General features: G+C 44.5%; 1 protein-coding gene across 6 annotated transcripts in view; it reads left to right on the top strand.

Annotated features, from left to right (window-relative positions):
* ccdc88ab (coiled-coil domain containing 88Ab) overlaps positions 1-25,966 on the top strand; it is a 95,852-nt gene that overhangs the window by 39,205 nt on the left and 30,681 nt on the right. For all 6 annotated transcript variants that reach the window (XM_029752503.1, XM_029752501.1, XM_029752504.1 and 3 more), the window contains exons 4-8: positions 5,124-5,193; positions 18,639-18,697; positions 19,596-19,679; positions 20,778-20,918; positions 22,322-22,491. In XM_029752503.1, the coding sequence (XP_029608363.1) occupies positions 5,124-5,193; positions 18,639-18,697; positions 19,596-19,679; positions 20,778-20,918; positions 22,322-22,491 (524 nt within the window). The remainder of the gene's footprint in view (positions 1-5,123; positions 5,194-18,638; positions 18,698-19,595; positions 19,680-20,777; positions 20,919-22,321; positions 22,492-25,966) is intronic.

Raw genomic sequence — 25,966 nt, 5'->3', positions numbered from 1 at the left:
AACTCGCACACCGAATCAGCGTATTCGTCAATGTTGTTGTTCGCCACAATGCGGAACATATCCCAGTCCACGTGATCGAAGCAATCTTGAAGCGTGGAATCCGATTGGTCGGACCAGCATTGAACAGACCTGAGGGCGGGAGCTTCCTGTTTTAGTTTCTGTCTATAGGCTGGGAGCAACAAAATAGAGTCGTGGTCAGTTTTTCTGAAGGGAGGGCGGGGGAGTGCTTTATATGCGTCGCAGAAGTTAGAATAACACAGTGGTCTAGGGTTTTGCTACCCCTGGTAGCACAATCGATATGCTGATAGAATTTGGGGAGCCTTGCTTTCAGATTAGCCTTGTTAAAATCCCCGGCTACAATAAATGCAGCCTTAGGATATGTGGTTTCCAGCTTACATAGAGTCCAATGAAGTTCTTTCAGGGCCGTCGATGTGTCTGCTTGGGGGGGAGAATTCTCTTGGTAGATAATGCGGTCGGCATTTGATAGTGAGGAATTCTAAGTCAGGTGAACAAAAGGACTTGAGTTCCTGTATATTGTTATGATCACACCACGTCTCGTTAATCATGAGGCATACACCCCCGCCCTTCTTCTTACCAGAGAGATGCTTGTTTCTGTCGGCGCAATGCGTGACGAAACCAGGTGGCTGTACCGACTCAGATAGCGTGTCTCGAGTGAGCCATGTTTCCGTGAAACAAAGAACGTTACAGTCTCGGATGTCTCTCTGGAATGCTACCCTTGCTCGGATTTCGTCTACCTTGTTGTCAAGAGACTGGACATTGGCGAGTAGTATGCTCGGGAGCGGTGTGCCCGTGCCCGTCAACGGAGCCTGACCAGAAGACCGCTCCGTCTGCCCCTTCTTCTACGGTGTCGTTGTTTTGGGTCGCCGGCTGGGATCCGATCCATTGTCCTGTCAAACAGAGGATCCGCTTCGGGAAAGTCGTATTTCTGGTCAATAATGTTGGTGAGTTGACGTTGCTCTTGTATCCAATAGTTCCTCCCGACTGTATGTAATAAACCTAAGATTACCTGGGGTAACAATGTAAGAAATAACACATAAAAAAAACAAAATACTGCATAGTTTCCTAGGAACGCGAAGCGAGGCGGCCATCTCTGTCGGCACCAGAAGTCTGACAGGTTTGGTCTGAGCAACATGGTACTCGAGAACTGAAACTCCAGTAACAGACCTCTGATTGTAACGTGACCCAGTTTTGAAGCACAATGAACTCGGAGCTGATCAATAATTCAGGAGTAGACCGTGTGAACAGGAAGTGTAATCTATTCACCTCTCTCTCTCCACTGACACATCTGCTGAACTGTTTTACAGATCGACTATTTTCTCACCATGAATATTGCCTGGCAATCTGCCACTCTGGATGATAGGGAGGCTTTTCCATTTCAAAGCGCTGCAGTATTTCTGCCACACCATTGTCATTATACCAGATCAACATTAACACCCCACAGTGTGATTCCCATTCCTGACTGTTTTATGTTTTATGCATGAGAGATGGGCTGTAAACTCCTGTTAGCATGGGCTAATCCAACCTCCATATTTTAACACACAAACACTTATTTTAATATGCAAACCGGGTTTTAGCATTGATTCAGGCTCTGTGATTCAGCAGTTAGCTCTAGGCTGTTTGTTTGCTTTGCCTAGTCAAGCATCCATAATGAAACATCATGGAGTTTATCATTGGCCAATCTGTACACGCCTCCCCCTTCTCCTTTACATAGAATTCAACCCCCCGCTTCAAGCAGACAGGGGATTTAAAGATTGTGAGATGTGCATGAAATTCACATTTTCATGATCCATCAAACAAGAATATGCTTGATATCCTATATCTTGAATCTGAGGCTTTCCATTCCCTGTGTTTTCCCTCCATGAAATAGGAGATTCTTAACCCAAATAGAGAGAGGGTGACATTGAGAGCATATGCTGTGGGTAGACTGGGTAACGATTACTCAGGCTTTTGACGCAGTGCCTGACTGCTATGTGCTCGTACTGCAAACGTGCCTGCCGAGAGAGACGTGTGTGTGTGTGTGTGTGTGTGTGTCAGTGAGGGGGAGGCAGGAGCTAGAAAAGGGACAGGTGTTGGGTATAGTCGAGAAATAAGAGTGTTTGTATTTGTCCCTCTGTGGGTTCCTAACTACCCAAGGCCACAGTTGCTGTCTTGGGGTCTGACTCAGCAGTCAGCACCTTAGGCCACATGGGTGTTCGGTGTTTCTCACTTTAAAATGCATTTAGGTGGGATAGTGTTTAATGATGAGAAATCACATGCTATTCTACTCAATCTATTCTATTCTGGAAGCATGGACAAATGTGAAGGTACTCCCTTCCTGTGGGGTTAGCCATATAATCCTCCTCCCACCTTTCACCAGCACAGCAGAGCAGCAGCAAGTCCACACTGACGCTCTTATCCTGACTGACACATAAAACCATGGCAACCATGTAAATTCTCTTTGTGTAACCCCAGGAAACGAATGACCTTGAGAACACTCTGACATCCTGTCCCTGGGTTAGTGTGACAGGCATCATCCGTTTTTTGTCCATGCGTGTCTGTTTTTCCTCCTGTCATGTCATTCACGTCATATGAAGGTCTACAACCGTAAATCTCTCTCAACAGAGACAAGCGTATTAACTAGAGGTCGACCGATTATGATTTTTCAACGCCGATACCGATTATTGGAGGACCAAAAAAAGCCGATACCGATTAATCAGCCTATTTATTTATTTGTAATAATGACAATTACAACAATACTGCTTGTTAAATCAACACCCGTTTGGCGAAGTAGGCTGTGATTCGATGAGAAATGAACAGGCACCGCATTGATTATATGCAATGCAGGACAAGCTAGTTAAACTAGTAATATCATCAACCATGTGTAGTTAACTAGTGATTATGTTAAGATTGATCGTTTTTTATAAGATAAGTTTAATGCTAGCTAGCAACTTACCTTGGCTTCCTGCTGCCCTCGCGTAACAGGTAGTCAGCCTGCCATGCAGGCTCCTCGTGGAGTGCAATGTAAGGCAGGTGGTTAGAGCGTTGGACTAGTAACCGGAAGGTTGCAAAAACGAATCCCCGAATCCCCCCCGAACAAGGCAGTTAACCCCCGTTCCTAGGCCGTCATTGAAAATAAGAATGTGTTCTTAATCTGACTTGCCTAGTTAAATAAAGATGTAAAAATGTTTGTTTTTTTAAATCTGCAAATCGGTGGCCAAAAATACAGATTGTTATGAAAACTTGAAATCGGTCCTAATTAATCGGCCATTCCGCTTAATCGGTCGACCTCTAGTATTAACAGCCTGATATGACCAGTAGACATAATCATTTCCCCTCTTTTGCTTTGACACCAGTGGTAGCAATGTATTACAAAAACATTGTGTACCTTCTGGCAATAAAAAGCCCAAACTAAAAGGGTTTATTATCCTTCACCATGAGGTAATGACATCAATATGTGGTTTTCCAAAATCTCATGTTAAATAATAATATGCTTCTTTTTCATTGCATCAGAGAGAAAAGTACATAGGCCCCATGTAACCCTGTTTAAAATGTCTATGTGGAGTTTGCCTCAGTGGACATTAAATATTGAAGATAATTGCCCTCGTCCTTTCTACTTGAAAAACGACTATTTCAATTTGACCACAGAAGTCTCAGAAGAGGACTCAAATTAACATTCACTAGATGTATGTTTCTAAATGTTATGACAGGTAGTTGGAGAAATATTTCAACATTGAACATATTTCGGGCGTGTTCTCTGATATAGACCTTAGTCCAGTATCTTGGGGTTAGTTTAATCATTAGACACAGATGCACCAGCCCAAGCTCTCCGGATGTAATGTGAGCTGGACAGATGTCAGACCACCGCCCCACATATCATTTAATGGTTACTTTGGGGTAGAGTTCTTTGGCCCAAGGCCCAACACAGGCTTAAATTGCTATCCACACACAGTAAGCAAGGTCATTATCAAAGGCCTTGGTTCTGTTCCAAACAGCCAGTCAGTCCGGCAGTCTGTTAGAGATTAGACACAGGCCCTAGAGCAGTGGGTGAAACCAGCACTGCCCACTAGTCTCATACCAGTCCAACAGACTTCTAAATGACTGAATCAATATTTAAAGCTGTTTAATGACAGTTCTCCCTCGTTTAGTGAGTACTTGGCTTTTGACATAATAGATGAAGACCGTGGAGAATCAGTCAGTCAGCGTGACTGCCTGTCTGTCAGAGTACCAGCATGGTGGTGTACTGAACTAGGAGGAGCAGGGCATAAGCAGCTTTACTAGTCAGCGGATGACAAGGTTTCCCTGATGGTGTGGCAGTTTGTGCCTGGTTTCTGTATGTGCCTTCTTGTGTGTGAGCTTTAAAGTGTGCGTTTTGATGCGCATCCTGTTTTTATGATGGACATATGAAAACCTTGTAGTGAAAGGGGGATTTGAGACTTACAACTTACACAAAGACCATGGTCACTGTTGTCACATGATAGCCAAGCGCACATTCAACACACACACACAGGACGGGTGACATCTTCAAACGATGCCACACGAGACCCTTGCTTTGTCTATTGGTTTACAAATGGATACTCTTTATATAACATCCCCACTGGGCATCCCTCTGTCTGTACTGTCGCTTCAGAGTACGTGGCCTCCCTGAAACTCTCTGGCTTAGCTATCGCATTGTGGAAGGAGGGGGAAAGGTATTCATGCATGGCTCTGCAGTGGTCCTTTTAAAGATGGCGTCTCCGTCTCCTCATGCAATCACTACTCATTCTGATGGTCAGTGACAACAATATGTACACTTTTTTCAGGATGTATAACATCCTGTGAACATCTGTAATAATAACTAATACTGTAATATCAAGTCACATTGTAACAACTCATACTGTAACAACAATTCATACTGTAACATCAACTCTTACTGTAGCAACTCTTACTTTAATAAAAACTCATGCTGTAACAACTCATACTGTAGTAACTAATACTGCAATAACAACTCATACTGTAATAAGGGAAAGGAAAGGGGGATACCTAGTCAGTTGTACAACTGAATGTATTCAACTGAAAGGTGTCTTCCGCATTTAACCCAACTCAAACGTACTGTAATAATAAGCATTTTTGATGTGTTCCTCCAGGAGATCCTCCAGCAGCTGGTGACGATGCCTCTGCCCAACGTGCTGGTGCTGGGCAGAAACCCTCTCAGTGGTACGTCTTCATCTGACTGACCTGCCAACAATACACACTGTTACACTGGGAGTTCAGTGGGGAAACCTTCCATCTTCTCACTGTCCTGTATTAGAATGCAGTGTAGACTCATTCATAACGTGAACTCTTTATAACTCCATTATTATGCACCACACATCATGTAGGTCTGTTGCTTCATCTTGAAATCGGTTTTCCTCGTCCTTGTGTGTAGATGTCCTTTCCACCAGCTGGAATCGCTCTGTTCTCTTCATGGTGAGATATCGGGTCATGTGAAACCAAGATAAAACCAGCCATTGATTGTATTGTGTCAAAATATTTGGATTTAGGAAACACGTTATTTGTTTATTTCAAATCAAAAACATGGTCACATACACATGGTTAGCAGATGTTATTGTGAGTGTAGCGAAATGCTTGTGCTTCTAGTTCTTACAGCGCAGCAATATCTAACATGTAATCTAACAATTCCACAACAACTACCTAATACACACACATCTAAGTCAAGGAATGGAATAAGAATATGTACATATAAATATATGGATGAGCAATGACAGAGTGGCATAGGCAAGATGCAATAGATGGTATAAAATACAGTATATACATATAAGATGAGTATTGTCAGATATGTAAACATTATTAAAGTGGCATTAATAAAGTGACTAGTGATCCATTTGTTAGAGTGGCCAATGATTTCAAGTCTGTATGTAGGCAGCAGCCTCTCTGTGTTAGTGATGGCTGTTTAACAGTCTGATGGCCTTGAGATAGAAGCTGTTTTTCAGTCTCTCGGTCCCAGCTTTGATGCACCTGTTCTGGCCTTCTGGATGATAGCGGGGTGAACAGGCATTGGCTCGGGTGGTTGTTGTCCTTGATCTTTTTGGCCTTCCTGTGACATCGGGTGCTGTAGGTGTCCTGGAGGGCAGGTAGTTTGCCCCCGGTGATGCGTTGTGCAGACCGCACCACCCTCTGGAGAGCCTTGTTGTTGTGGACGGTGCAGTTGACGTAGCAGGCGATGAGAGCATCCTGTCGGGCTGCATCAATCTGTAAAAGTTTGAGGGTTTTAGGTGACAAGGAGTGGTGCAACGGATCACACAACTCTCGGATCGGATCACGGTTTTGAGTCACGGATCGGATCATTTTTCAGATCAGTAAAAAAAGGGGGAGACAAATGTAACTTTGCTTTCCATTTATTACTTAAAGAACACTTAAAGTAAGGAACTTTTCAATGTTTAAATAAAATATTCAATCAAATATTCAATACTCAATTGTTAAATTAAAGTGCAATGTGAGGCATGATACCTTCTTCCTTTGAACAATAGTGAATGAAAAAATAGCCCGTGTCCACATCATCAAACACAAGTAAAGAAAGAAAAACAGACCTGAGCTTATAACTTCACATGACTTTTCTAAAAGATGAGGATGTCTACATTGTCTGGGGAGAGGGTAGACCTCTGCAGTCACTATGTCCCCTGCCGTGGAGAACACCCTCTCAGTCACTATGTCCCCTGCCGTGGAGAACACCCTCTCGCTAGGAACTGAAGTGCCAGGCACAGCCCGGTAGCATCTTGCCATCATGGCAATGTCAGGGTATTTACACTCATTGCTTTTCCACCATGTCAGTGGATCACCATCCACTGGAACGCCGCTTGCTGCCTTGTAGGATGCCTCCTCCTCTTTGATGGTGTTGGCAAACGTCTTGCCTGTGTCCTTGCTCGCAAAGATCTCCCTGAAAAGCTCCTTCATGGCCAAATGATTTAGTGGAGGAGATGCCTCTGAGTCTGCTCCGGTCGGCTCTGTGGCTTGACCCTGCAGAACAAATGACTTGATCTATTCAACTAATTATTGTGGCAATAACATTTAATAAAAGTCATTATTATTCCAAATAGAAAATGGATGATTCTAATAGCAATAGCATAGACTAAGATTAGACTGCACAATATTTATTATTTAAGTAATTCACTCATCTTTTTTTTACCTCTTCAGTGGCCACAATCTCAGTGGTGAGATCACTATATATCCTCCGGTGTAGGGCAGGGTCTAGGTGAGACAGGGTCTAGGTGAGACAGGGTCTAGGTGAGACAGGGTCTAGGTGAGACAGGGTCTAGGTGAGACAGGGACTAGGTGAGACAGGGACTAGGTGAGACAGGGACTAGGTGAGACAGGGTCTAGGTGAGACAGGGACTAGGTGAGACAGGGTCTAGGTGAGACAGGGTCTAGGTGAGACAGGGTCTAGGTGAGACAGGGTCTAGGTGAGACAGGGACTAGGTGAGACAGGGTCTAGGTGAGACAGGGACTAGGTGAGACAGGGTCTAGGTGAGACAGGGTCTAGGTGAGACAGGGTCTAGGTGAGACAGGGACTTGAACAGACAGGGTCTAGGTGAGACAGGGTCTAGGTGAGACAGGGTCTAGGTGAGACAGGGACTTGAACAGACAGGGTCTAGGTGAGACAGGGTCTAGGTGAGACAGGGACTTGAACAGACAGAGACTTGAACAGACAGAGACTTGAACAGACAGGGTCTAGGTGAGACAGGGTCTAGGTGAGACAGGGTCTAGGTGAGACAGGGTCTAGGTGAGACAGGGTCTTGAACAGACAGAGATTTGAACAGACAGGGACTTGAACAGACAGGGACTTGAACAGACAGGGACTTGAACAGACAGGGACTTGAACAGACAGGGACTTGAACAGACAGGGACTTGAACAGACAGGGTCTAGGTGAGACAGGGACTTGAACAGACAGGGACTTGAACAGACAGGGTCTAGGTGAGACAGGGACTTGAACAGACAGAGACTTGAACAGACAGGGTCTAGGTGAGACAGGGACTTGGACAGACAGAGACTTGAACAGACAGGGACTTGGACAGACGGGGACTTGGACAGACGGGGACTTGGACAGACGGGGACTTGGACAGACGGGGACTTGGACAGACGGGGACTTGGACAGACGGGGACTTGGACAGACGGGGACTTGAACAGACAGGGACTTGAACAGACAGGGACTTGAACAGACAGGGACTTGAACAGACAGGGACTTGAACAGACAGGGACTTGAACAGACAGGGACTTGGACAGACAGGGACTTGAACATACAGGGACTTGAACATACAGGGTCTAGGTGAGACAGGGACTTGAACAGACGGGGACTTGGACAGACGGGGACTTGGACAGACAGGGACTTGGACAGACAGGGACTTGGACAGACGGGGTCTAGGTGAGACGGGGACTTGGACAGACGGGGACTTGGACAGACGGGGACTTGGACAGACGGGGACTTGGACAGACGGGGACTTGAACAGACGGGGACTTGGACAGACGGGGACTTGAACAGACAGGGACTTGGACAGACAGGGACTTGGACAGACAGGGACTTGAACAGACAGGGTCTAGGTGAGACAGGGACTTGAACAGACGGGGACTTGGACAGACAGGGACTTGGACAGACGGGGACTTGGACAGACGGGGACTTGGACAGACGGGGACTTGGACAGACGGGGACTTGAACAGACGGGGACTTGAACAGACGGGGACTTGAACAGACGGGGACTTGAACAGACAGAGACTTGAACAGACAGGGTCTAGGTGAGGCAGGGACTTGAACAGACATGGTCTAGGTGAGACAGGGACTTGAACAGACAGAGACTTGAACAGACAGGGACTTGAACAGACCGGGACTTGAACCTTGGATCCAGTGCAGTAGATCTATGAAGGTAGTCCTGTACATTAGGGGGTATCTGGGGTTCAGGTCCTCTCTAATGGCAGCCTTCATCTCTAGTGATGGTGCTGTCTTCCTCACTTGGGGTCATGGATTGTAGAATCCTTGTTTTCAGAGGTAGGATCATGGACACAGACAGTGCAGTTTCAGTGCTCAGTAGGGTTGTAACCGTTTTGAGGGGTTTGAGCACCTGGAGGACCTCCTCTGCCACTTTCACATCATCATCAGACAAGGTGATGATGTCTTTATTTTTTTCCAGGGTCTTGTCTGTCAGTGCAGAGTATACAGCTACCTGCTGCTCAAGATGGCGCTCCAACATGTCATAAGTGGAGTTCCATCTTGTTGTGACATGGTGTATGAGCTTGTGGGTCGTGTAGCATTTCTCGCTTGGTCTTAAGCACATGAGCGGCTGTTGTGCTTCGGTGGAAAAAGGAAACCACCTTCCTGATCCTCCCAAGGAGGCGGTCCATCTGGTTCACTGAGATTCCCCTTTGGGATGCTAAATATATCACATGTGCAAAGCAAGCTATCTGTGGCCCCAGTCCAGCTTCTAGCACTGCATTTACTTGGTTCTTAGCATTATCTGTGGTGGTTGGGATATTGCTATTGGTCCTCTCTAGCTTCCACTCTGCTACTGCCCCTAGCAGTACCTGCGCCAGATTTGTGCCTGTGTGACTCTCACAGAGGGGGCGTGTCTGTAGCACTGGACTTCACATCTCCCACTCCTCTGTGGTGTAGTGAACAGTCACGTAGCTTTCCGTTGCCCTGGAGGTCCACTCCTCTGTGGTGCAGTGAGCAGTCACAGTCACGTAGCTTTCTGTTACCCTGGAGGTCCACTCCTCTGTGGTGCAGTGAGCAGTCACAGTCACGTAGCTTTCTGTTACCCTGGAGGTCCACTCCTCTGTGGTGCAGTGAACAGTCACGTAGCTTTCTGTTACCCTGGAGGTCCACTCCTCTGTGGTGTAGTAAACAGTCAGTCACGTAGCTTTCTGTTACCCTGGAGGTCCACTCCTCTGTGGTGTAGTGAACAGTCATGTAGCTTTCTGTTACCCTGGAGGTCCACTCCTCTGTGGTGTAGTGAACAGTCACAGTCACGTAGCTTTCTGTTGCCCTGGAGGTCCACTCCTCTGTGGTGTAGTGAACAGTCACAGGCACATAGCTTTCTGTTACCCTGGAGGTCCACTCCTCTGTGGTGTAGTGAGCAGTCACGTAGCTTTCTGTTACCCTGGAGGTCCACTCCTCTGTGGTGTAGTGAACAGTCATGTAGCTTTCTGTTACCCTGGAGGTCCACTCCTCTGTGGTGTAGTGAGCAGTCACAGTCACGTAGCTTTCTGTTGCCCTGGAGGTCCACTCCTCTGTGGTGTAGTGAACAGTCACAGTCACGTAGCTTTCTATTACCCTGGAGGTCCACTCCTCTGTGGTGTAGTGAACAGTCACAGTCACGTAGCTTTCTGTTGTCCTGGAGGTCCACTCCTCTGTGGTGTAGTGAGCAGTCACAGTCACATAGCTTTCTGTTACCCTGGAGGTCCACTCCTCTGTGGTGTAGTGAACAGTCACGTAGCTTTCTGTTGCCCTGGAGGTCCACTCCTCTGTGGTGTAGTGAACAGTCACAGTCACGTAGCTTTCTGTTACCCTGGAGGTCCACTCCTCTATGGTGTAGTGAACAGTCACAGTCACGTAGCTTTCTGTTACCCTGGAGGTCCACTCCTCTGTGGTGTAGTGAACAGTCACAGTCACATAGCTTTCTGTTACCCTGGAGGTCCACTCCTCTGTGGTGTAGTGAGCAGTCACAGTCACATAGCTTTCTGTTACCCTGGAGGTCCACTCCTCTGTGGTGTAGTGAGCAGTCACGTAGCTTTCTGTTGCCCTGGAGGTCCACTCCTCTGTGGTGTAGTGAACAGTCACAGTCACGTAGCTTTCCATTGCCCTGTAGGACCACCCGTTTGTGGTGAGGGCAACAGAGGATGCCTTGGATAATTCGTCGACAATTTTGATATTTTCCTGTTCATAAAGATCTGGCACGACCTTCACACTGAAGTGGGTGCGCCAGGGGATTTCGTAGCGTGGCTCAAGCACTTTCACCATATTTTAACCCTTTGTTTTCCACAACAGAGTATGGCCTCATGTCTGCAGTGATAAACATCCCAATAGATGTGGTGATGGCTTCAGCCCGGTCTGATTCTGCAGCAAAGGGCTTAAATGTCGCGGTGAGAAGTTGTCTCCTGTTACACACCAGGGTGATGATGCTTTAAATGTGTGGCCATGCTCCGGGTATTTCCATGATCATACGGCTTTCTTGTGGCACAATGCCTACCCACCGTAATGGTGTTGTCCACCACCCTTCTTCCGTCATCATATTTGACAGGGAAGCCAACATGCTCCCATACATGAGACTTAAATGAAGCGGGAGGCTTTTCCAGTTCTTCAGCTCCTCCGCCAGCCATGGCTGTCACTGCTCGTTTTTCTTCTTTGCTTTTTGCAACGCGAGCATCCAGGATTGATTCATTTGGATTCAACATGCCCCGTTCACGTGAATAGTACACACAACAGCTTTTAAAAAATAATCAAATCAACCTTCAGAGTAAAACATGGGCACGCATCTGTCTTGTCTTTATCTTTTCACTGCAACTCCGCATCGAGATTTAGGGAATTATTACTTTAAAAAGTAACAGCGGCAGTTAAACTGTATTTCACACTATGATGGTTAAACTTTGCAATTGATCCGCGGTCCACATGCGTCCCGAACCTTGGGGGGGGATGCGTACGGATCAACTACGGTCCATTACACCACTAGTGATGAGCCAAATTTCTTCAGGCTCCTGAGGTTGAAGATGCGCTGTTACGCCTTCTTCACCACGCTGTCTGTGTGGGTGGACCATTTCAGTTTGTCCATGATGTGTACGCAGAAGAACTTAAAACTTTCCACCTTCTCCACTGCTGTCCCGTCGATGTGGATAGGGGGGTGCACCCTCTGCTGTTTCCTGAAGTCCACGATCTTCTGCTTTGTTTTGTTGACATTGAGTGAGAGGCAAGTCAGTTAAGAACATATTCTTATTTACAATGACGGCCTACCCCGGCCAAACCCTAACCCGGACGACGCTGGGCCAATTGTGCGCCGCCCTATGGGACTCCCAATCACATTATGCTGGTTTGTTGAATCTTGAATGAGCTACTGTGGAAAATAGCTAGTATCTTTCTCTAGAGTCAAGACCCAGACAACACAGCCACGTCATTTGATACTCCTATGTGCAAAATATTATCAGACCAACTCAGTCCTGAACCACAACATGCAGCATTCCAGTATTTTTCCTGTGACCTTTGACCCTAGCGGTGTGCAGCAGCAATAGTAGCTGGAGCCATCTGAAAGTGATTGCCCATGTGGCTTTTATTATGAAGTCATTAAGGCTCTGTGGGGGATGGGCCCATTATATGGGAATCCAGAATCCACCCTGGACTCTGATTATTAACCCACTCTGTTACTAAACACTACAAAACCCCACTATCTCATCTGGTTCCCTCTCCCCTTGGGTGCCCCCTACCCCAGACTGTCTGTTGGCCACAGACACAGTCTTCCACACTGAATATCCCTTCAATTCAGTCTGATCCTGCTTCAAAAGAGAAGCACTTAGACCAGCTAGAACACAATGTGCCCCTGAAGGCTAATCTCCTGTTCAATGAAGACTACAGTCAGACATTGTTTGTCTTTATAGTGAACCTACTTCTCTTTTGGTTTAACAATCAAGCCTTCATTTCAGAGAAAGGGTATGAGTCTCAGTTTCCTGCCTTGTAGAAAGTAGTTTGTACCTACTTTGTATTGCTGACATTGTAACATTCTAGTGTGGTCATTTAGATGCCAGAGAAGTGTCCCTTTTCAGGAACAACAACTGTAAGGAGACAACTGCTCTCCAATGGCAGGTGGAGGCAGGCCAGACTGACGGTCACCAGCAACACTGTGTGGGGTTGTGGGAAAGTCAGGAAACCTACAGTCACATTTAGAAGCCTGAAGATGGTTAGAAGACCTAGGGAGTGGTGAGAGTAGGGGAAATAGGTGAATATGAAATCGGTTTCAGTGGTGAAAAGTGAAATTTAGCAAAAGTATTTCTTATCAGAGGAACCATGTGTAGTCCCTGACCCACATAGATATACTGACCCACATTATACAGTAGATATACTGACCCACATTATACAGTAGATATACTGACCCACATAGATATACAGACCCACACAATACTGTAGATATACTGACCCACATTATAGATATACTGACCCACATCGATATACTGACCCACATTATACTGTAGATATACCGACCCACATTATACAGTAGATATACTGACCCACATTATAGATATACTGACCCACATTATACAGTAGATATACTGACCCACATAGATATACAGACCCACACCTATACTGTAGATATACTGACCCACATTATATATATACTGACCCACATTATACTGTAGATATAGTGACCCACATTATACTGTAGATATACTGACCCACATTATAGATATACTGACCCACATTATAGATATACTGACCACATTATACTGTAGATATACTGACCCACATTACAAATATAGTGACCCACATTATACTGTAGATATACTGACCCACATTATACTGTAGATATACTGACCCACATTCTACTGTAGATATACTGACCCACATTATAGATATACTGACCCACATTATACAGTAGATATACTGACCCACATAGATATACTGACCCACACTATACTGTAGATATACTGACCCACACTATAGATATACTGACCCACATCGATATACTGACCCACATTATACTGTAGATATACTGACCCACATTATACTGTAGATATACTGACCCACACTATAGATATACTGACCCACATTATAGATATACTGACCCACATTATAGATATACTGACCCACATCGATATACTGACCCACATTATACAGTAGATATACTGACCCACATTATACAGTAGATATACTGACCCACATAGATATACTGACCCACACTATACTGTAGATATACTGACCCACACTATAGATATACTGACCCACATCGATATACTGACCCACATTATACTGTAGATATACTGACCCACATTATACTGTAGATATACTGACCCACACTATAGATATACTGACCCACATTATAGATATACTGACCCACATTATAGATATACTGACCCACATCGATATACTGACCCACATTATACTGTAGATATACTGACCCACATTATACAGTAGATATACTGACCCACATTATATAGTAGATATACTGACCCACATAGATATACTGACCCACACTATAGTGTAGATATACTGACCCACACTATATATATACTGACCCACATCGATATACTGACCCACATTATACTGTAGATATACTGACCCACATTATACTGTAGATATACTGACCCACATTATACTGTACATATACTGACCCACATAATACTGCACATATACTGTCACACATTATACTGTAGATATACTGACCCACACTATACTGTAGATTAGAGGTCGACCGACTAATCAGAATGGCCGATTAATTAGGGCCGGTTTTAAGTTTTCATAACAATCGGTAATCGGTATTTTTGGACACCGATTTGCCGAATGTTTAAAAAAAAAATATATAAAAAATGTAAAACTTTTTTTTACACCTTTATTTAACTAGGCAAGTCAGTTAAGAACATTCTTATTTTCAATGACGGCCTAGGAACGGTGGGTTAACTGCCTTGTTCAGGGGCAGAATGACAGATTTTTACCTTGTCAGCTCGGGGATTCAATCTTGCAACCTTACGGTTAACTAGTCCAACGCTCTAACCACCTGCTTTACATTGCACTCCACGAGGAGCCTGCCTGTTACGCAAATGCAGTAAGAAGCCAAGGTAAGTTGCTAGCTAGCATTAAACTTATCTTATAAAAAACAATCAATCAATCAAAATCACTAGTTAACTACACATGGTTGATGAAACATGGTTCGTGAAAAAGGAATGTCGTTGCTCCAACGTGTACCTAACCATAAACATCAATGTCTTTCTTAAAATCAATACACAAGTATATCTTTTTAAACCTGCATATTTAGTTAATATTGCCTGCTAACTTGAATTTCTTTTAACTAGGGAAAATGTGTCACCTCTTGCAACAGAGTCAGGGTATATGCAGTGTGAAGACTATTTCTTCCTAACAAAGACAGCCAACTTCGCCAAACGGGGGATGATTTAACAAAAGCGCATTTGCGAAAAAAAGCACAATCGTTGCACGACTGTACCTAACCATAAACATCAATGCCTTTCTTAAAATCAATACTCAGAAGTATATATTTTTAAACCTGCATATTTAGCTAAAAGAAATCCAGGTTAGCAGGCAATATTAACCAGGTGAAATTGTGTCACTTCTCTTGCGTTCATTGCACACAGAGTCAGGGTATATGCAACAGTTTGGGCCGCCTGGCTCGTTGCGAACTAATTTGCCAGAAATGTATGTAATTATGACATAACATTGAAGGTTGTGCAATGTAACAGGAATATTTAGACTTAGGGATGCCACCCGTTAGATAAAATACGGAACGGTTCCGTATTTCACTGAAAGAAAAAACGTTTTGTTTTCGAGATGATAGTTTCCGGATTCGACCATATTAATGACCTAAGGCTCGTATTTCTGTGTGTTTATTATATTATAATTAAGTCTATGATTTAATAGAGCAGTCTGACTGAGCGGTGGTAGGCAGCAGCAGCAGGCTCGTAAGCATTCATTCAAACAGCACTTTAGTGCGTTTTGCCAGCAGCTCTTCGCAATGCTTCAAGCATTGCGCTGTTTATGACTTCAAGCTAGGTTGGTGTAACCGATGTGAAATGGCTAGCTAGTTAGCCGGGTGCGCGCTAATAGCGTTTCAAACGTCACTCGCTCTGAGACTTGGAGTAGTTGTTCCCCTTGCTCTGCATGGGTAACGCTGCTTCGAGGGTGGCTGTTGTCGATGTGTTCCTGGTTCGAACCCAGGTAGGAGCGAGGAGAGGGACGTAAGCTATACTGTTACACTGGCAATACTAAAGTGCCTATAAGAACATCCAATAGTCAAAGGTATATGAAATACAAATCATATAGAGAGAAATAGTCCTATAATTCCTATAATAACTACAACCTAAAACTTCTTATCTGGGAATATTGAAGACTCATGTTAAAAGGAACCACCAGCTTTCATATGTTCTCCTGTTCTGAGCAAGGAACTTAAATGTTAGCTTTTTTACATGGCACATATTGCACTTTTACTTTCTTCTCCAACACTTTGTTTTTGCATTATTTAAACCAAATTGAACATGTTTATTTATTTGAGGCTAAATTGATTTTTTTGATGTATTATATTAAGTTAAAATAAGTGTTCATTCAGTATTGTTGTAATTGTCATTATTACAAATATATTTTTTTTAAATCGTCCGATTAATCGGCATCGGCTTTTTGGGTCCTCCAATAATCGGTATCGGCGGTGAAAAATCATAATCGGTCGACCTCTACTGTAGATATACTGACCCACATTATAAATATAGTGAATGACAATGATTGGGGCAATTGGCATTGACAAAATAGATATTGTCATTGTGATGAAAAGGACTAATATGATGATATGAAATGACAGAGAGGCCAGGGCCGCAGTAGACTTGTACTGTTGTCCACCAGAGGAAACGTGTGGTCCAGTGTCACTCAGAGGCCTTGGGTCCCTGCTCCCCGGAAGAACCCCCATCACCAGGTTCCTGTGAACAATAGCTGGGCAGGAAGGAATGCAACTCTGAAGGGTTCGTCACTGTCCATGCGCCCCTGTGAGTTTCCTGCCAGGAACAAGGGAGTGTAGTGATGGAGGGAAGGAGGAGGGAAGGAACCACACTAGGCACATACAGCACTATGATAACAAAGCCTGGGGAGCCAACCCTCTGCTGAGCCAGGGCTGCTCAAGGGAACATCATCTACTTTAAACCTTTTAAACCTTTCTCTCCTTCTCTTTATTTCTCTCTCATTCTCTCACCACATCTTTCTCTTCATCTCTCTCTTGCGCGCTCGCTCACTCTCTCTCTCTCTCTCACTCTCTCTCACTCTCTCTCTCTCTCTCTCTCTCTCTCTCCTTCTCTCGCTATCTCTCTCTCTCTCGCTATCTCTTCAGACATGCTTGGTTCAGTCAGCCTCTTTAAATTATTCATCCAGTGCCTGCCTGCTCCTTATCTTTAGCGCTCAAGAAGATTTGCCTTTCCAAATCACTATACAGGCTTTCAGTTAGAGGAAACAGCATTTAGAAGGCATTTGTTACTGCTGGCATTCTGTACTCCGAATATAAATCTAGAACGGCTACTCTCTATTTCCCTTATAGATATTGATTAGCTTTGATAACGTATTGTGAGGATGGGCCTTAAAACCATCTAATCGTCATCTGTTCCACCCATATCCTAGCTATCAGAATATTATCTTGAGTTCCTCACTGCGACCTTAACACTTAAAATGGAAATTCACACATGTTTACATGTCGACTTTTCCCTCTTTCTGTGATTGTAGTTACACTGCTCTCATAACAGACCTACTTCTCTCAATTGATATTCTGAGGCTGTTCCTGTTCTGGACCGAGGAGGTTGCAAATATAGGCCAGTTACAGTTATTTTTATTACTAATGGTGCTTCAGTCTGGGCCAAAAACATCCCGTTAGTTTAGCTGAGATTTATGTGTGATCCTCTAGATGTCATGTGTGTACATTTGTAAGAAATCCACATGGAATGAGATAAATCTTGTCTTCAAAGAGGATGCCATTAGGATTGGTGAAACTGTCGTGTTACGATCAGTTGTTGATTCGTTACAGATATATAATAATAATAATAATAATCATATATTATTATAGAAGATATAGCTCAGCTGAAGTGTTGCTAGTGAGTAATGTTTATCATGGCTTTTATCATTAGTGGACTTGGCACTATAAGCAGTACATTTATCTCCGCCTCTTGGAAGCGTATATTCCATTGTATAGGCGACACCCAATAACCTTCTAAACTCACTACCTCTGCTGTCACTAGACACCCAACATCTGCACCCACATGGAGAAGACGGATGCACCATAGCATACACTTACAACAAAATCTTACCATTGATATTATGGCTGTCCATAAAGATGTTTTATCTAGTGGTGGGGATTTACAGTAGTTATAATTACTGTGTGGCCTGGTTGTTTAGTAATCTGTGTTTATGGCCCAGCTCCGCTCTCTACCCCTGGGGCTGATGAGCTGGCTTAACACACAGAGAGAGAAAGAAACCTCCTGGCTCATTATTTTACAGTATAATCCCACAGATTATTACCTCAGCCTTGGTAAACTTCCTAACAGCTGTTTTATCACTTCATCTATGTGTGGCTTGGCATCATACGATACCTAGCGGATTGGATTGCTGCAAAATACAGTACAGTCTTTTTGGTTGTGGACAGCAAGCATGACCAGTTTTACATGTGTGTAATAGGGCTACCTGAATGGCTACCTGAATGGCTACCTGAATGGCTCGTCTCATGGCTGTAGTACGCATCCTATCTGTGAGACTGGGGGCAGTTATCTTTTTAGCCTTTTGTGAAAGTTCATGGGATTTGGTTATGAAATGGATTTGAAACTAGGGGCATATCCCTGGGAAGTCGAATATAAAATGTGTAAAAAGAGTAATCAAATCAATGCTAGTAAATGGTTATCAATGGTAGTAAAACGCTAATTGACGATCTCTTTGTGTCTGCAGAGCAAGGTCTGGAGGAGATGAGGAAGCTTTTGTTGCTGTTGCTTGGCTGTGCCGTCCAGGTAAGTCTTACACTCGTCACCACCTTAATCATCTGTCAGTAGTCTACCATTACCGTACAGCTCCTGTAGGATGAACCCTCTTTCTACTACTGTTACTAGTAGCTCTTACTCACTAGTTCAACATCTATAACCCTCGGCTCTATTGTTCAGACAAGTGTTAACACAGCTACAGTTTATATGAGTCATGTGAGTAAAATGTGTCATTCTCACTCAGACTAGCTTTAGTTCCCCGTTTCCTCTTCCTCAGCAGTTGGCACTGCGACAGGTGGTCTGTCCAGGCTGTCCTGGTAGCAGGTCAGAGAGGGGTCAGAGGGGCTGCTCCATGGGAGGCCCTGTCCAACCTGAACCCACCCTTGTCTCTATCTCTGCCCTGAGCCTGGCTGGAGTAACGATGACGATGCATCATACATAACCAGCGCCCTAACCTCACACTGTCATTCTCGTTCACATTTAGCTCACTGTTCAGGGGTTCTGAACAGGCTACTTCTCAAAGACTCCTCAAAGGGAAATATGTATCTGTCTCATCTGTCTGTGTGAAGTCGGTGTTGTTTTTTTCCCCCATCATGATTTGAAGGTGACGATGTTCGATTACAGGTTAAAGGCACTTAAAAATAATAGTTCTTGCAAAATGTCTGCATTTTTTAAGTGGACAAAACTGTCTCCCTTACTCTCACCAACAGGAAAGACCAAAGTAGCTGCTCACAACACATGGTTACCAAATAATATACTAAGAGAATACCTACACATTCCTTCAGACATCGCTTTCCTTAAAGCCAACCAATCAGAACTCAGGCCATTCTCCTGTGTTTCGGAAGCTGACCTCAGGAAGACCTCTACAATGTTCCACTCAGTCTCCAGACTGTCATGCTAACCCCAAACTGCCTCTTTTTGTTTGCAGTGTGAGAAGAAAGAGGAGTACATCGAGAGGATCCAGACCTTAGACTTTGACACAAAAGCTGCCATAGCATCTCACATCCAAGAGGTATGAGAAAAAACACATTTTTGTGAGGGCATCCAGTTAAAACAAAAACCCTGAGACCTCTTGTGTCTGTTTTGGGCCAGTTTGTTATGTAACAGCTCAGACACACCGGTAGGATTTTCAAACATTTGCCTGCCGAGAGTACTTAGCATCTCTGAACAGAGTATCGGCAGTCAATCACTTGTGTATTCACACAGCAAAGACATTCAGACTTAAAATACTCCAAACCAGGAGGCACTAGCGTTGTTTGGCAATGTATGTCTGTGTGTGTTGCTTATGGTCTAGATTCCAAGCTAGCTGCGCTAATGTTGCAATTTTGTAGAAAGCTCTTGTTGATACTAGACAGATGGCCACAGCTAGATAACTACCTAGCACGATGACGAAGAAACATTTTCAATTCACTCTCCATAATCCCACACTGCCAGTGCAGCACAACACAACTAGCTAGCTAAAGACACTGCACTAACTTGGCAGCTAACACAGGCAGCTGTTTCATGGAAACTAGCTAATCCGTTGTGATTTTAATTATAATGTCAACTCTAGCTACAGTGGTTAACTAGCTTGGAGGAAGTATTTAGTGTTGTGTGCATTGAGTCTGTGCACTTAGCTAGCTACCATCCCATAGCCTACATTGCATATGAAGTGTGACTGGCTCATCCGTGGATGTACAGATAAAATGCCCTCTTTCCTTTTTTTAAATGTATTGGCTACCCCACGTACATGTTTGTGCTCTCTGATTGGCCCACAGTCAAGTTGTTGGTCACTGATGAGTGTTTGCGATTCTACAAGTAGAAACGGTAGGTCGTTGCTACCGGGTCAGCACGTAGCAGGCACCGTTTTTGTTCTAGCAAGAGAAGGAACGTCTTCCCACTGTTATAAATACCTTTCAGCATTCTTTCAGCAGTGAGATTATCTGTTTCATGCTTAAAGACACTTGAGTTATTGTAGGACAGATCTGTGAGTTTATCAGCCAAATTTACATTACTGCCCTTCACAGCTGTTTGAGTTAAAGTAGTTGGCTGCCCATTGCTGTCAACACACCTGGGTCAATGTGTATTGGCTGGCAGAGTGAGATGACTCTGATATGCTGTTGTTTTGAAGGTGACCCACAACCAGGAGAATGTTGTGGATCTGCAGTGGCTGGATGGGGGCGAGCTGCCCCCAGAGGACCTGGACTCCTTCTCCAGGAACATGGCCTTCCATCTCAAACGCCTAGTGGACGAGAGAGACGACCAGCTGGAGGTACATGTCTGAAACATTCGTGCCTTTTTAACTCACCCCACAAGAGAGTACATAAAATGTTGTCTTAATGGAGAAGGGTGGAAAATTGTTAACAATCTATATAGAGTCTGGATGGTGTCTGTCTGTGCATTTATATGGCATGTGTGTGAGTTGAACCTAGAACAGTCTGATTAAGCATGGCCCACCCATACAACTGCCATGGCCTGGTGGAGCAGCAGTCCCAGCATTCTATTGGCCAGGGGGCGGACAGGGGAGGGGGGTGGGGTGATAATGATCTCCAGATCTCCCCTGGAAACCAGACGCTCTTCATTAAAAGCCCATTTCCTTGCATGGCCACTGGGTTATAAACGGAGGAGGAGAGAGGAGGGTCGTGGGGTGAACTAAAATGACGATGATGGGAAGATATTGTTTGATTTCCTCTCTCTTTCACAGACCATTTAAACCCAATGTTTTTTCCCACTCTTATCTTCAAACCCAGCCCAATTCACCTTTGAGCCTTAACAGCATTAGGCCAATAGGTACTTGGCTTTTCATTATGTTTGGGGTTTCCATTTAAGTGACTGGTCCCGGTGTCTAGGTGCTGCCGCTTCTTCCCTCAGAGGCCGTCCTAATCAGAGTCATTTCCCTAAGCTCACACCTCCCAGACTGAGCAGACAGAAAATCAGGGCAGCCTGACGCAACATATGGTAGACTATATAGTCTGCAAACCACACCCTCAGTATACTCCATCTTCAATACCCTGCCTGACAACTGCTTTGACCCTCATTGTGATCAATGATCTAACACGGTTGTAAGCAATTTGTTAGATGACTTGGGCTGATCATTTCAAGTAAGGAAGGCGTGATACATGTCACACTTGGTGTATAAACATGTATATTGAGTTGCACCCCCTTTTGCCCTCAGAACAGCCTGAATTCGCTGGGGCTTGGACTCTACAAGGTGTCAAAAGCGTTGCACATGTTGACTCCAATGCTTCCACAGTTGTCAAGTTGGCTGGATGTCCTTTGGGTGGTGGACCATTCTTGATACACACGGGAGCTGTTGAGCGTGAAAAAACCAGCAGCGTTGCAGTTCTTAACACACTAGCTCTTACTACCATACCCCGTTCAAAGACACTTAAATATTTTGTCTTGCCCATTCACCCTCTGAATGGCACAATCTATGTCTCAAGGCTTAATTAAGAATCCTTCTCTAACCTGTCTCCTCCCCTTCATCTCCACTGATTTGAAGTGGATTTAACAAGTGACATCAATAAGGGAGCATAACTTTCACCTGGATTCACCTGGTCAGTCTATGTCATGGAAAGAGCAGGTGTTTCTAATGTGTTGTACACTCGGTGTATATGATGTGTGTAGGATACATGATCATAGCCATGGTCTGTGAGTTGTGTTGTGTCCTTCCAGACCATCGTGGAGCTGACCCAGGAGAGGGACTGTGGACAGTACTCTCCCCAGCCGTTCTGTGCCCAGTCGCCCAATGACTCACCCAGCATGCGCCGCACAGAGAGCCGGCAGCACCTATCTGTGGAGCTGGCCGACGCCAAGGCCAAGATCAGACGTCTGCGCCAGGAGCTGTAAGTACCCCCGTTGGCCTTTCACCAGCTCTGTACGCACCCCATTGGCCCTTCTGAGTAACTCTGTAGTGGTAGACTGCAAAATGTCTGTTGGATCTCTAAACACACCATTGGTTCTCACAAGTTTTGTAAGCTTCCTACAGGTATCCTATAAGTACTGTGGGTGTCCCATGTGCTGTCTAGCAGAGTGTCTAAATTTGAGACTGCAGTCATCTGCTGCTTTCCCAGAAGTGTGTGCCATTGGAGCTGGGAGCCGTGACTCAGCTCTCTCTCTGTCTTTTGAGGAGTATCTTGTTCTCTGTTTTCCAGTTCATATAGCACTCTAACGCTGACCGGAGAGAACAGCAAAAGCAGGACACTAATTGCGGAGCTAAAAATCGTTAAATGTCAGGGGTATTGTTAGAGGAGAAAACATTTCCTGTAGCCTCTCAATAAGACGCAAGTGGTTCTATGCTACTGTTTTGGTGTGATAGTGCTAGACCTTTTTGCAGTGTCATAATTAACTTCCTCTTCAGAGTCCATTAGCCTTGGCAGAGACAAAGGCCAATGGTCAGTTTATGAAAGGGAGGGGTTGTTACGATAAGCTTTCTTTGTTTTAGGGGGAAGTGTTTAAGAATGCAAATACTAAGCTGCTGACTCTGTGGATTCTCTTCATCAAGTCCATCAAAAGATTAAAATGGTTTGTCCAGTAATGCTGTTGGCATTTGAACCGGTTCTGAGGTATCAGGCATTTTACAATGATCATAACTCCAGAAAATATCAGTGAAGCTGCTAGTGCTGTACCCGACTAAAAAATGCACTGAGCTTGTCTGATGCTTTAAGCACACTGTTTGATTAAATAATTAGGACAAATGACTCGAGGGAGCCAGACCTCAAGATATCCAGAAGAAAAAAACTGTTAGCTCCTCCTGGTGCTGCTGACCTTTGCAGATTCTGAAGTTGCTGGTAATGGGCTACACCAGGGGTCGGAAACCTTTTTCATGTAGAAAATTTACAATTTACAAACGGAGGTGAAGAAAAAAAAATATTTTGAGTTAAGACAATAAAAAATTCTATCAGACATCCCCACATTGGCACAGTTATACATTTGGCCTCCTTCTATGTGTAATTAGGTCCGCGTCCTTACTCAACATAAACAGGTTAGCTCCAAACAAAAGACAATGAATAATTTGACAAAAGTCGTAAATGGAATGAAATAAACCAAAACTTTTTTCTCTAAAGTGTAGCATAGGTTGTAAGCCTTGCAAACAACGTGTCCACTCCGACAATGAAAACAGTAAACGACTGTAATAATAATATATTGAATGCATTAACAGAAATTACTGTAACCAAACAAACATTGTAGATTAGAAATAACAGTAAATGTAATACTGATGTATGTAATGGGGAATTGATAGGCACTAACAAAGGACAGACAATTCACACAATGAATGTGCACAAATTGGCAGAGAAAGCACATTCTGGAGAACGATGCACCTTGTGCATCTTAGCCACACTCCCCTTCTTCTTGGACTGTGCCATCCCTGTGGCTTCCGTAATGGATTAGTCCACTGAGATGGGCCAAACAGACATAAAACATTTTTTATATTTGCGACCGCTCCACTAAATCTCGGTCGACCAACAGCCTATCGACCGAACAATTCACCAGTCGACTAAATGGTGTCGGCCATAGAAGCTGCAGACTGCTTCTCTGCAGGAGTGCATATACTGTAGTCTCCTGTGGAGATGATATGGCCATAAATAATCTCATACTGGTCCAGTCACCCAGGCCAGTCCTGATGCTGTCTCCGACTGATACCGACTCAGATGTCTGGGGATTTGGCCCAGATCAGATGATTCCATGACAGGGCATTAAAGTTATTCTTTATGTGTCTTTGACCTACAGAGCAGAACATCTATTGAATTCCACTTATTTTTCTCCGATTTCCAGACCAGAAATCGGAGAAAAATAAGTGGAATTCAATTCACCAACACTCGAGGGAAAGGGATCATTCTCTGTTAAACCCAATACATAGAGATCCACTGTGGTCTACTGTCTTTACTGATTGCCAGGGAAGGTTCTCCTGAGGGCACAGTAAAGTGACCATGTGACCATAGCTTCGGCAGAATATCTTTAGAAAATATGCTTAATTTTCATGTTTTTTTAAAACTTAAGTTCGAAACCTGGTGTTAAGAGGAATGCAGGAATAGATTGTGTAGAAATTGATGATGATATGGCCCCTAAAGACCTAGTCGCCATCTCAATCCTGTCTGGTTCTGTAGAACAACAGTATGGTGCATTGTCTAATGTGAATGGTAGACTGTAAAATGTGGATAGACCATGGTACCACGGTTGTTAGTGACTCAGAGCTGCTGCAGGCTCAGTGCTGTCACCCACACAGGTTCACAGTGGATGAGCAGCTTTGTGTTGAGCCTAGTCTGTCATCTACTCTCTTTATTAGGGCCTAAATGAAACTGGGGGAAACACTGAAAGGTGTTGAAAAGTTGTTTTACTGCTGTGGCGAGACTGAATGTCTGATGACATGATCTATTGTGGGATGAGATTAAAGGGCTCCAGACACACAAGGTACACACTGGAAATGTGCGTGTGCGCCGGCGTGCGTGTACCCTGGCGTGCGTGTACCCTGGCGTGCGTGTACCCTGGCGTGCGTGTACCCTGGCGTGCTTGTACCCTGTGCTCACCAAAAACAGCTGTAGCAACAGCAGCAGAACGTGAGTTTTATTCCACGCTCGAAGCTAGCTGCTCCAGCCTCTGATTTCAACATGCACGTCACAGGAAGTGTGGAACAGAACAGTGATAATAATTCCTCCAGCCAATAGCAGACCCAGTAGAGATGACTAATCTGGACCAGGGAGACTGGAAAGCATCTCAGCTCATTTGAGGAATGCACAGTCCTCTTCAAAGCTCTGTGGGGCGCATTCTTCATTCCTCACCGACCGGCAGCCTGCAGGACTGGCCTCCCTCAGCCTCAGCAAGCCCCAACCTGCTCCCAAGCTGAGTTGCTAGCGCATCTAAACAAACAGCAGGAGGCCATACAAATTGCATTTAGGTTGCATTGCCTGTCTATTGCGGCGTCACAATAGAGCAAAAACATTAACAGAAGAACCTGATTTTGTGAGTTGGGCTGTATTTGCTGCTCATGCTGAGTTGAGGGGGTCTGAAGTCAGTCTAGTCAGAGACATGGGGAAGAAAGGAATCTATTGGCATGTTAGCCAGATGTTATCTGGATTTTCTGGACTAAAAAGCAAGGCAGCTCTACAGTTACAGATTTGCATGTCTGTAACGGTTGTCTGTGGAAGAAGGAGTAGACCAAAGCGCAGCGTGGTACGTGTTCATGATGTTTATTATAACTTGAACACTGAAACAAAAAAACAAAGTGGAACAAAACGCAACAGCTCTGTCAAGTGAACACACCAAACAGAAAACAACTACCCACCCCAACACTGTGGGAAAGGGCTACCTAAGTATGGTTCC

This window comes from Salmo trutta, chromosome 5 (genome assembly GCF_901001165.1).
Source record: "Salmo trutta chromosome 5, fSalTru1.1, whole genome shotgun sequence".
NCBI classification, from domain to species: domain Eukaryota; kingdom Metazoa; phylum Chordata; class Actinopteri; order Salmoniformes; family Salmonidae; genus Salmo; species Salmo trutta.
The sequence above is the reverse complement of the archived record's forward strand: the minus strand, read 5'-3'. Positions and strand labels throughout refer to the sequence as shown.